Genomic DNA, 13,363 nt, shown 5'->3' on the forward strand with positions numbered 1-13,363 from the left:
AAAATTAATCCAGTGGGATTGAGGCAAGAGGGGAGTCATTCATTTGTACAATAGAGTCAATGGAATTGATGTGTCATTCCTGATTGATTAAACTTCACAAGAGAGAAACAGAACTTACATGTCCGCAATGTTTGATAGTTATCCACTCAATATTTTTGTATGTAGGTTAGTGTGGTACATAAAAGTTTCAGACATGTCATTAGTATATACTATGTCACCTTTGGAATTTAATGATCTGAAATCAGTTCCTCAAGTGGTTAAATCCACCAGGTACCTGACTAAATGGTTGAATTAGGAAATGAAGTAATAAAATATTCATAAAGTATCTTTTCCAATGTCATGTTTGCACTACATTTTAAAAATCCTGAATCAGAAATATATCAGACCAATGGAGGTAACTGTTATGGACATCAGTAAAAATAAGAAGTGAAGCAGAAAATATACTTTGGAAGTGATTATTGAACTTAGATACCATCTACCGTGTGTGTTTCAGAACCCCTTCTACAAACTTTGGAGGCATAGTCCTCATATTGAAACAGGAGTTCAAATAGAAATCCACTGAAAGTCATTCATTGTTTTAGTTATAATAAGTTTAAAATCAAATTGTTCATGGTATAATCCCATTTGATCTTTATATGCACTAACTAAAATTTATTTTGTTAGATAATTAAGTGATGATAGTGAGAAAATTTGATCCAGGTATAATCCAAACAACTGATCCACTAATTGAAATTTATTTTGTTAGATAAGTAGGTGATGATACTGAGACAAGTCAATTTGCTGGAGCTGTTGTAACTTCAGTGGCACAGTGCTGATATAGAGAAGTTTATATTTTACATTTGCACACATTTGAGATTAGTCCCGCTTCTACATCTCACTTGTGTAGTCATCATGAGTTACCTTATCAATGTTCCATTTAACCATGAGCAAGCAGGTACGATTTTTATGTATGGCCACGCAAATGGTAATAGACACTGTACATTTGCATCTAAATGTGGTTCCGGGCAGGAGGTAACCGAGTCATCCAACTTTTATTAATGTCTGTTTGTCATACAGCTGAGACAGGAACATAACACCCAAAGTGGTAGACCAACACAGACTAAGATTTGCTCACATGCTTGATCAGAAATAATAAACGCTACAAGCTTGTCCAGATGGAAGCACAGAACATGATACTGTAACATGTGACATCTCGTAGCACCAAATGGATGGCACCTCATGGTAGTAAATGCGACCATATTGTCAACGACATGCACAGGGCCTTTCACCTGCCATCAACAAATCGTGGTACAACTTTTGCTGACAAATTATTCACAAAATGTCAATCCACTGTATCTACCGCTCCATATATACTCTGCAAGCTACCATATGGTGCATTGAGGGGGGTGGGGGGGTAACTTTTAACACTACAAGTCATTTCCATTCTTGTTCCACTCGCAAATTGAGCAAGGAGGAAACGACTGTCAATACTCATCCATACAAGCCTGATTTCTGTTATCTTGTCTTGTATTCCAAGTCCTTACTCGAGACATATGTTGGTGGCGGAAGTATCATTCTGAAGTCTGTTGCAAATGCCGGTTCTCTGAAGTTCAGTACTTCTTCATGAAAAGAATGTCTTTTTCCCTCCAGAGATTCCCATTTGAGTTCATAGAGCATTTGCGTAACACTCACATTGATCAAACTTACCATAATAAATCTAGCAACATGCCTCTGAATTTCTTATATGTCTTCCTTTAATCCTATCAGGCAGGGATTCCACACACCAATAGTACACTAGTGTTCTGTGTGTGGTCTCCTTTGCAGATGTGCTATAATTTCCTAAAATTTTCCCAGTAAGTCAGAACTGACCCTTCACCTTCCCTACTATTGCTCTTACATGCTCATTCCATTTCAAATCACTTTGCAGCATTGTGCCTAGATATTTAAATGACTTGACTGTGTCAAGCAGCACAGTACTAACACTGTATTCAAACATTATGGGATTGTTTTTCCTTTTCTACTGCAATAACTTATATTTCTTGACATTAAGAACAACTGCCATTCATCACACCAACTAGACGATGATGAGTTCACAGTTTGCGTGGTCATCAGTCCCTCTATTCACAGAAAAACATGCATAAAGATATGAAATGAGGAAAGGAGAACTGTCAGCTCCAGGATCTTTGAACATGTTATTGTGGCTGAAAAGTGTATGGGACAGTAGCTTTAGGGAGACAGTTAAAAAGAGAGAAAATCCAGTCACTAGAACTGTAGTTGGTCACCAAAAGGTACGCCAAGAAGGGTAATCATAGTTTGTAGAATTAAAATGCAGTGAGAACATGCACAGCATAAGGACTAGAGAGAAATAATATCTTAAATAGGTAAAATAAATGAAATACGTACATAAAAGCTTAAAAATGCACAAAAGTGTGGAGAGAGAAAGTAGCCCGAGGTCATTCCGAGCACATGCCCAGCAAGAGCTGGTACTGCCCCAACCACCAGACACCAAACATAGAGGTTCAGCAGCTTTGTTGTAAAATCTGCTGTCTCTCATGAAATGTAGGACTTTAGTAGCAGCTAACTCACTGTCCAAAAGTATCAGAGTTAGTGAGGTAAACAGGTTGACTGCTTATCTCAGATCAATCAGCAGGTCACATATTTTGAGAATATGGACAATCGTGAAATGACTACCACAGCTCCATTGAGGTGTGCTCTCTTGACGCATAAGGGGTAAGTCTCGTGCGGCTGATACGCAGTCGGCACAGTATCATGGCACCTTTCTGAGAGGTCTGGAGTCAAGTATTCCATGCCTTGGTGATTCCCTTTGATTGCTCTCAGGTTGTTGAGAGTCATGGTAGCCTATGAGTCCATAACAAGGGAACAATGCAAAAAGAGTACCCACTATAACCCTGAGTTGGAATTCGGTCTCAACCTGGCAGCTTATTTGTTTTCAACTCTTTTTACTTGCTTCTCTATGCTAGGTAAGCCCATTACTATGTACTCCATACATAATCTATATACGGAATACACAGTTTATGCAATGGTTGAATGCAGTATGTTTGTACAGTCCTCCTCCTCTGTGAAGGACTTCTTGAACACACTATTTAAGAATTCATCTCTCTTTTTGCTGTCTTCTGGTGCCACACCTGCCAAGTCAACAAGTTACCAACTACAGTTCTAGCTGCCTGGATTTTCTCTCTTTTAACTGTCTCCCTAAAGCTACTGTCTCCTACACTTTTCAGCCACAATGGCGCATGTTCAAAGATCCTGGAGCTGACAGATCTCCTTATCTCATTTCATATCTTTATGCATGTTTTTCTGTGAATAGAGGGGCTGATAACCATGCAAGCTGTAAACTCATCATCGTCTAGTTGGATAGAACTACTCTAGCCGATTAGCGATTCTATATAGGATTTAAGATGACGGATGGATGGATGGATGGATGGACGGATGGATGAGAAGTTGATGGCCAGCACATTCCCTTACTATATGTTCTCTGGAATATCACACATAGGGTCATCTAAGACAATTTGTTGATGGAGCAGCAGGAAGATGAGCAGTTACTGAAACTGGTAACACGTCAGTCAGGTATTCTTCAGCTCTGTTTGTTGCACTGTTGAGGTACAAGAGGTGCTTAAATTGTTGACTGACTCCTTACATTTCAGTGCTCGACAATCCTTTTCTTCAAGACAAAGTTCTGCACAAGAAAGTGAGACAAAATTTTAGGGCACTTTATTTCGGTACTGTTCTGACCAGGTACCTTCCTGTGTCTAGCCAAAGTAAACAGCACAATTTCCCATTTACAGTTTTTTGTTTGTTTGTTTGTTTGTTTTGGGCGCACAACTACTAAGGTTATTAACGTCCAGTCACAAACATCAATGCACTAATAGCGTAGAAAAACGCAAGGGGGCAACAACAGAAAGTATTTACAAAGTCCGTCAATGTAATAAAACTAAGGACACAAGCAACTGCTCGAGTGTCATCAGCTAGGCAATGCCCAATCTGCAACCTAGCCAAAATGACCTCCTCTCGCCGGGAAGGGTGTGAGGAGGTCGTCCAAGCCGTCAGGATCAGTTTGATGGCCCTATGCTTATTTTCATGGAGAGAGGCCATGCCACAACGATGAAATGCGCCGACAAAGAACCCCACTAACCCATTTACAGCATGACAACCGAACTTGTCATATAGTCATTGCTAAGACTATAATGTTGCCAATAGCATCCTCCAACAGTGCCCAAATAAGGGTAAAAATGTAGTTCAGTGATATATGATAATTATTTCTAGAAATATGGATACTTCTGCAATGAACGAAATCTGTATGTGGGAGCAACCCCTCTCTTGTGAACACATGTTTACTTCACTCTACCCAGTTAGGAGAGGAGGAAAATTGGAAGGGCTCCAAATAACTGTTATGCCCATTTTAGTTTAGCATGTGTCAGGCAATACAATTACTAGCAATAATCTACTGCTGCTGCTAATGCACAATGCAGTCCACTTTACATCTACACAAAATTTGGTAATTCACATGAACCAAGCTAGTACTCACATTATGCAGCCTATAGCCCACACATCGGCTTCAAAGCTATAGCTGAGCTTGTTCAGAACTTCTGGAGCGATATAATTTGGGGTGCCACATATAGAGCTGAAAAAGGAAGACAAGTATGAAAATGATTGTTTCACTCATTATCACTAAATATATGAAGAAAGGAAAGAGTTAAATGTGGAAAGTAAAAATATCTGAATCCTCAACAAGTACAGCAGTTTACTAAAGAAATATTTAACAAGCAACTGATACAAAATTGGACACTGACTTAAGTGTTCTTGCAGTCTTGGAGTAATAGTAGAATAAAGTATTGGCATCTACATATTTAAATATAAGTATTTCTCCAATTTTATCTTGGAATCACAAAATATGAAAACTAATCAAGAGTGATCGGCAGTGTGGCAGCATCAAATATCGCCAGATAGCGATCTTAGCCTTCTGATCTTTCTGTAATAATGATTCTCCGCATCAACAGAAATTATTTCACATAAAAGAGTCAAGCTGGAGGGAGATACATTTACAAAGAACTAATTGTTGCTTACTTTTATTTGTACAATATGATAATGACCTCCTTATTGACAAAGAGGTATATGGCAGAAAAATTGCAGAAATCGAATAGGTACATGTAAGATCAGTGTTTCTCAAACTGTGTGCTGTGTAACACTGATGTTCCATGCGAATAAGTTCACTGCTAAATACTATTAACCCATTTTGACAATACGAACATTATTTTTAAATTTTACTATGATTTGTGTGTTATTAGTAACAATTTAAAATTGAATTAATCTCTGAATAAAACAAGTGTTTTCAGGTTTGTTTTTTTTTCCAAATTAAACAAGGTGTCTCACTAAACTAACAGGATTCTCAGTGTTTGGAAGTTTGGGAACCACTGACAAAAACTAGTTTACTGAAAAAGCAGCATTGTCAGTAAAATCGCTGAAGATGACCAAAGGATTTAAGACTTAAGAATCAATTGGTGAATTTTGCTTCATCAAATTACCTCCATTGGTAACATATAATGCACTCCATGGCTCCGAAACGACTTTGAAATGGTAGAAAGCAGCAATAAGTCATTGTTTCCATTCTAGCTTCATTAAAGCAGATCCAGATTTTGAGTAGTAACTAGCCATTATCAGTGCAGTACTTCAGAGTTGTTATACATGCCTTAGTATGTCTACACCTGTTGTTCAGGCTCTGTTACAGTTCATTAAAGACAATCTTTAATGAACTGACAGAGCCCGAACAACAGATGTAGATTTACTCGCGCATGGATAACAACTCTGAAATACTGCAATGATAATATCTAGTTACTAGCTGAAATCTAGATATGCTTTATAAAGCTAGAATGGAAACAATGACTTATTGCAGCCCTCTACCATTTTGAAAATTTTTGTTTCAGCATAGTCAATGAAGACACAATGATATGATATTAAGGAAACATTAAAAATATAAAATTTTCTTATTATATTTATTTGTAGAATGCCTTAAAATATACAGCCTTTTACAAATAACTTACACTCTTTTGTCACCATCAATTTGCATAGCAAGTCCAAAGTCACCTAACTTCACCACCATACTTTCACTGAGGAACATGTTACCAGGTTTCAGGTCTCTGTGGATTACATTCTGACTGTGAATGTACTGAACACCAGACACAAGCTGACTTAAGTAATATCGAACTTCTGGCTCTGTGATTGTCCACCTGTGTTTCAGGACATGCACCAGTGACTGAAAAGTTGGAGACACGTTTTAATAATGTTTCAAGTGTACTATTAATCAACTACAGCAAATAATTAACTTATTCTAATTCAAAAATTTTAAAATATAATATTCTTGAGGAGTAAACTACATCTTCATCTAGAATATAATTGTAGCACAATATCAAGTGCTCCAACATGCATGCTTTTTACATGTATCCCATTGATATAAAATGCATAGAAAAGTTATTTACAATGGGATATCTTATCATAAAATGACAAAAATTATCCACATTATCATTTTCTAAAGGGTCATAAATTAGGTGTACATTTTACTGTTGTGAAATCCTGACTGTTAAAAATGTTACTAGTAAGAGTTATATTTCAAGAACACATAATTGTATTACGTAGGACAAACATCCCTGATGTTCTGCAATAAAATTCAATGGGACATGTTCTCTCAGTACACTGTTTCTGGATGTATTTGTTGATTACTAGTTTCGATGTAGCCTTACCTTTCGGGGACAGTTCTCCAGAATTATATATGCATTGAGAGCATCCTCGAAGAAATGATGCAGCCGAACAACATGTTTGTGCACCAGACCTCTATGTATAAAAATCTCTCGTGCGATCTAGAACAAAGGTAACAAACATTCTAAGTCAGCTAATACTCTCTCATATTCAGTTAATCATTTAATCATTATACAGTTGATTTTACAGTTAATTCTGTACTGAAATGGAGCTCTGTTGAACAGTGGTGAGAGGGTTGTGTGCACAGAAGTCATCTTCCAATTCTGAATTTCATACCATCATGATTAGATCTAATTAAACTGTAGCATTCATGTATATATTTTTCAGAATACTAATATCAGTTGACTCAAAGCTGTTTTCCTTAATGTTGACCAAGATAAAAACTTCCCCAAAATCTATTAATTCCAAGAAAAGTAGTAACTGATACATACTGCTTTGGAATAAAATCTTATTAATGACTTGCAAATGGCCTATCCACTTCTAATGTTAGCTTGTTCCTTTCCTTGATTAAATTGTGCCTCGACTACACAAGAGTCACGAATGCCCCACTTTATGCTCAGGCTACAATGTTTATAGGACATTTAAAAGCTTCTATGGTGCTGAGTAAGTTTCACATATCATATTTTTATAATTCCTTTGTTTGGTCCCATGCAGACTATGACTGTGTGACCTATGGCCATGCTACTTGAGATATTTGACACTGTCTATCAATAGGGCACAAAGTTGACGACATATTCTCTGAATGAGTTCCATTTTTCAGTCTACACCACATTCAGCACTGTTGAGAGTTGAGTGCGAAAATAAGTCACAGAAGACCAAGGAGATCGCTAGCAATCTGTGCATAGGAATAACTCACCATCCTATCTATTCGATATTTGAATATTCTATCAAAGGGCTTGAGCAAGTTTTCTTCTCTTTGTTGGTGAGGCCCAGGTGTTTAAGTCTTGTACCCTACTTTAGACAATCACTGTGGTTAATATTTACAACAATGGGTGTAAAAAAAGGCTTGGTTATTGATATTTAGTAGTTTCTCATGGTTGTGCCTTTAGTATTCCCCTCCCAGACTAATAAAAACTTGTGTAAAAGTGCATGCAATCCAGATGGTACTGGGTTGCATGAGGATGGATTGAAGAAGTAGTGGAGATGAGCAGAGAAAATGGAAGGAAGATCCAAACCTAAGTTCTATCAACAATGCAATCATTAGAGACTCAGCACTACTCGGGTTCAGAAAGAATGGGGCAAGAACTGAACATTGCTCTTTGTCTTAGTCAGTTTACGGAAACAACAAAAAACCTAAATCTGTATTCCTGGAGGGGGGATTTAGACTGCCATTCTGCCAAATACACATCCAGTGTCTTGCTCACTGTGTCACTTCACACAGTCCAAAGGGAATTGGCTAGGACATCCAAGATACTCTTTCCTTCTCTGTTGAATAGGAGTATATGTGGGAATCCAGAGGATTGAAGAAGTTGACACAGCAGACAAAGAGATACATTATAAGATCATATACACCATCTAAAGACACACTCATCATTTCAAGATGCAAGGCCACAAGTCATTGGGAAACTTGAACAAAATAAACTAATGGTCACACATAACCATCAACACAATCATGAGAGAACATCTTCCAACAATTCAATTGCAAAGATGTCCCCCCTCACCACCAAGTTTAATAATGAGGCACTGGACTCCTAATACAAAAGGTGCTTGTGCTGAACCAATCTGAGTTACATTTTAACTACCTGTTCTTTTTATACTAGCTAACGGAAATCTCTTAGGTTAGAAATATGTACATCCCTCTATTTTAAATGGTGCTGAGAATAGAATTTTCAGGTTTCATATTGCATCAGGACACCTTCATAAACAGATATGAAGGGGAATTTAGTGTGCTACAGGGTGGCTTGCTAATTCATTTTTTACTAGCTAATAGCCAGCCACAAACTCTCACTCGCCTTTTTTTTTCAATAATGAATCTTTATCAGATTCCATTATGTGCACAGTTAGTGTGACATCTAAAATTATCAATGCACTCCAGGAAATGTGGGGTTACAAGACAGATTTTATGTACTATGAGGTGCCTGTGCAAGTGTACCTTATTTAGGAACTATGACAGAAAATTTCAGTTCTATTCAAGAATATAGATGTTGGAATTGTTTCATCAGAAGGATCACATGAAATTACTTAGGTCTCCTTTCTTTCTGTCCAGTCATTTTTTATTCTTTTCTTATTCTCTCTCTGTCCATATTGTACCTGTACTTTTTGTTTTCTCCTGGAAGCCCTTGAAACTTTTTACCCTTACTCTGAATTTTTCTCCTGCTCCTATTTCTTCCTCCATCACCTCCATTTCTTTCAGGTCCTGTTTAACTTCTTTGATCCATATCAGTGATGTTTTTTGTGTTTCTGTCAAAAAAGTTAAAAATAACTTTTGTTATTCTTTTCATGTAGCCTTTTTAGGTGTCCTTACAGTACAATTCTTCTCTTCTTCATTGTGCCAGATATTGTTTATTTTTTCATAAACTTCTACATCTACATCTACATTTACATTTATACTCCGCAAGCCACCCAACGGTGTGTGGCGGAGGGCACTTTACGTGCCACTGTCATTACCTCCCTTTCCTGTTCCAGTCGCGTATGGTTCGCGGGAAGAACGACTGTCTGAAAGCCTCCATGCGCGCTCTAATCTCTCTAATTTTACATTCGTGATCTCCTCGGGAGGTATAAGTAGGGGGAAGCAATATATTCGATACCTCATCCAGAAACGCACCCTCTCGAAACCTGGACAGCAAGCTACACCGCGATGCAGAGCGCCTCTCTTGCAGAGTCTGCCCCTTGAGTTTGCTAATCATTTCCGTAACGCTTAGCGAATAACCCTATGACGAAACGCGCCGCTCTTCTTTGGATCTTCTCTATCTCCTCTGTCAACGCGACCTGGTACGGATCCCACACTGATGAGCAATACTCAAGTATGGGCCGAACGAGTGTTTTGTAAGCCACCTCCTTTGTTGATGGACTACATTTTCTAAGCACTCTCCCAATGAATCTCAACCTGGTACCCGCATTACCAACAATTAATTTTATATGATCATTCCACTTCAAATCGTTCCGCACGCATACTCCCAGATATTTTACGGAAGTGACTGCTACCAGTGTTTGTTCCGCTATCATATAATCATACAATAAAGGATCCTTCTTTCTATGTATTCGCAATACGTTACATTTGTTTATGTTAAGGGTCAGTTGCCACTCCCTGCACCAAGTGCCTATCCGCTGCAGATCTTCCTGCATTTCGCTACAATGTTCTAATGCTGCAACTTCTCTGTATACTACAGCATCATCCGCGAAAAGCCGCATGGAACTTCCGACACTATCTACTAGGTCATTTATATATATTGTGAAAAGCAATGGTCCCATAACACTCCCCTGTGGCACGCCAGAGGTTACTTTAACGTCTGTAGACGTCTCTCCATTGATAACAACATGCTGTGTTCTGTTTGCTAAAAACTCTTCAATCCAGCCACACAGCTGGTCTGATATTCCGTAGGCTCTTACTTTGTTTATCAGGCGACAGTGCGGAACTGTATCGAACGCCTTCCAGAAGTCAAGAAAAATAGCATCTACCTGGGAGCCTGTATCTAATATTTTCTGGGTCTCATGAACAAATAAAGCGAGTTGGGTCTCACAAGATCGCTGTTTCCGGAATCCATGTTGACTCCAACATAGTAGATTCTGGGTTTCCAAAAACGACATGATACTCGAGCAAAAAACATGTTCTAAAATTCTACAACAGATCGACGTCAGAGATATAGGTCTATAGTTTTGCGCATCTGCTCGACGACCCTTCTTGAAGACTGGGACTATCTGTGCTCTTTTCCAATCATTTGGAACCCTCCGTTCCTCTAGAGACTTGCGGTACACGGCTGTTAGAAGAGGGGCAAATTCTTTCACGTACTCTGTGTAGAATCGAATTGGTATCCCGTCAGGTCCAGTGGACTTTCCTCTGTTGAGTGATTCCAGTTGCTTTTCTATTCCTTGGACACTTATTTCGATGTCAGCCATTTTTTCGTTTGTGCGAGGATTTAGAGAAGGAACTGCAGTGCGGTCTTCCTCTGTGAAACAGCTTTGGAAAAAGGTGTTTAGTATTTCAGCTTTACGCGTGTCATCCTCTGTTTCAATGCCATCATCATCCCGTAGTGTCTGGATATGCTGTTTCGAGCCACTTACTGATTTAACGTAAGACCAGAACTTCCTAGGATTCTCTGTCAAGTCGGTACATAGAATTTTACTTTCGAATTCACTGAGCGCTTCACGCATAGCCCTCCTTACGCTAACTTTGACATCGTTTAGCTTCTGTTTGTCTGAGAGGTTTTGGCTGCGTTTAAACTTGGAGTGGAGCTCTCTTTGCTTTCGCAGTAGTTTCCTAACTTTGTTGTTGTACCACGGTGGGTTTTTCCCGTCCTTCACAGTTTTACTCGGCACGTACCTGTCTAAAACGCATTTTACGATTGCCTTGAACTTTTTCCATGAACAGTCAACATTGTCAGTGTCGGAACAGAAATTTTCGTTTTGATCTGTTAGGTAGTCTGAAATCTGCCTTCTATTACTCTTGCTAAACAGATAAACCTTCCTCCCTTTTTTTATATTCCTATTAAGTTCCATAATCAGGGATGCTGATTCTTCACAACTGCTTCATTTCTGTTTCCCACTGTCATATATTGATCCCAAAACCTCCTTGGTTATTTTTCTTTTTCTCTTTTCTATTTCACTTAATTGTATATCTGTACTTAAACAAAGGAATTCTGGTTTAATAACAGTGGTGTTGTGCTGAAGTTTTGCATTTATGGAAATAGATTTCTTGTTATATAAGTTTTTTGTTAGTTGAAAAGTCATCTCAATTTTTCCTTGTTCTTGATAAGTTACACTCTTTGTTCAAAGTACTTGGTTGTATTACGTCACCTATAATTTAAATTCTGTAGTCTCCTTTTATTCTTCCTTAATCAGTTTCCATGTATTTCACTGCCTCCTTCGCATCTGTCATATACTCTGTTTTTTCAAAAGATGTACATAGGCTTGCTTTTGAAGCTGTTTCCTGTAGAGGATTTATCTGCATTGTTGCACCTTCTACTGATTCAGCTAAGATGACGAGATTGTAGGCAAAAGCCAAACAACCAAAACTCTGTCTATCCCCCTTCTCTCAGTTGTAATTGTTTTTTTTTATTTTTTTTATTCCTCTTTCTCTTTTCCTTAAGTCCCTGATTACCTTTTCTAGTACACAATTGAACAGCAGTGGGGATAATTCACCTCTGTCTTACATGTGTTTTGATCTCAAAAGCCTTAAATGTTTTCACCTAATAATTTAATTTTGGATTTTTAATTGTGTCTTTTGTGACTGCAACCAACTTGTCAGCTCGGAACACTTGAATCTTATTCATTTTCGAAATCTACAAATGTCATATAAACGCTTTTGGATCTTATTCTGTTATATTTGATTATTGATTTCAGATTTAAAAATTTTTCCACAGAGTAACGTCCTTTTCTAATCCCTCCTCGGTATTCTCCAGACTGCTGGCCCAGTTGGCCTTCCAGCCTGTTTTATAATGCTTTTGAAAAAATTTTGTAAGTAGTAGTTGTTTCTGCTGCTGCTACAACAAATTCGCCCAATAAATGGATGATGTTAAGCAAGTAACTCAACTTTTCTTTGTGCTTCTTGTTGTTCCAATAGGCTTACATTCTTTCCAAGAAGACTTGTTTATGTTCTCCCGACCACTTTTGTCTATACTGTTTTTATTTTGGTTGCTCTGATGCATCTTCCCAATTATCTACACTGTGTGTGTGTGTGTGTGTGTGTGTGTGTGTGTGTGTGTAGAAAATGTCGGTTGATCTTATGTTTCCGTTATTAAGGTCCTTTCGACCTTCGTTCAGTCAAGGTGTTGAGTTCTTATGTGATATTACACAGTCTATTATAATTTTTGTCAATCTCTTTTCTGGTAGTCTGTTGAGAAGTCCAAAGAATTTCATCCACCTTTTCTTAATGTCAATTTCGATGTTTGAAAACTTGTCTGTTGATTTGACTGATTATAGCCTATAATCATCGTAGGTATGTCGTGCTCCTATAATTTTTCCAATGGTCTTTTCCTGTTCTTTTTTATTTCTTCAAGTTTATGTTTTCTGATAAGTGTCTGTGTTTCGCTTGTGTAGAGGACTTTTGATTTTGTGGCTGTGTTGTAGTGCCGATGGATTTTTTGCCGTAGAGGCTTTGAACTAACACAAATGCTTTTTTTTTTTACTTTTTGGAGCCGATTTTGCTTTTTCCCAACGTCCATAGGTTCGATGAGTTTTCTAATCATCCTGTTGATTTTACCGTATTTTGTTTTCAGGCCCGAGATTTGTCTTTGAACATAAGAATTCACTTTTCTCGAATGGGATATGTTAATCCTACTTTTTCTGCATATTCTTCAAGTACCTCGAGCTGTATGATGGCAGTCTCTTCGTCCTTTGTAAGTATGTCCAGGTCGTCCGCAAACACAAGGTATGATGTGGACGGTAGAGGTTGTTTTTCGGGAAGCCCAGTAGGGTTGGCTTCCAAAACCCACATTTCTTGAGTCCTTTTTCACAA

At 38.1% G+C, this 13,363-nt stretch overlaps 1 protein-coding gene across 1 annotated transcript in view; it reads right to left on the reverse strand.

Moving 5' to 3' along the window:
• LOC126471206 (serine/threonine-protein kinase PLK1-like) overlaps positions 1-13,363 on the reverse strand; it is a 259,036-nt gene that overhangs the window by 5,031 nt on the left and 240,642 nt on the right. Inside the window, exons 4-6 of the mRNA XM_050099320.1 lie at positions 6,735-6,851; positions 6,039-6,250; positions 4,526-4,621 (exon numbers count right to left, since the gene is read on the reverse strand). Coding sequence (XP_049955277.1) covers positions 4,526-4,621; positions 6,039-6,250; positions 6,735-6,851 — 425 coding nt within the window. The remainder of the gene's footprint in view (positions 1-4,525; positions 4,622-6,038; positions 6,251-6,734; positions 6,852-13,363) is intronic.

This window comes from Schistocerca serialis, chromosome 3, assembly GCF_023864345.2.
Source record: "Schistocerca serialis cubense isolate TAMUIC-IGC-003099 chromosome 3, iqSchSeri2.2, whole genome shotgun sequence".
Lineage (NCBI taxonomy): Eukaryota > Metazoa > Arthropoda > Insecta > Orthoptera > Acrididae > Schistocerca > Schistocerca serialis.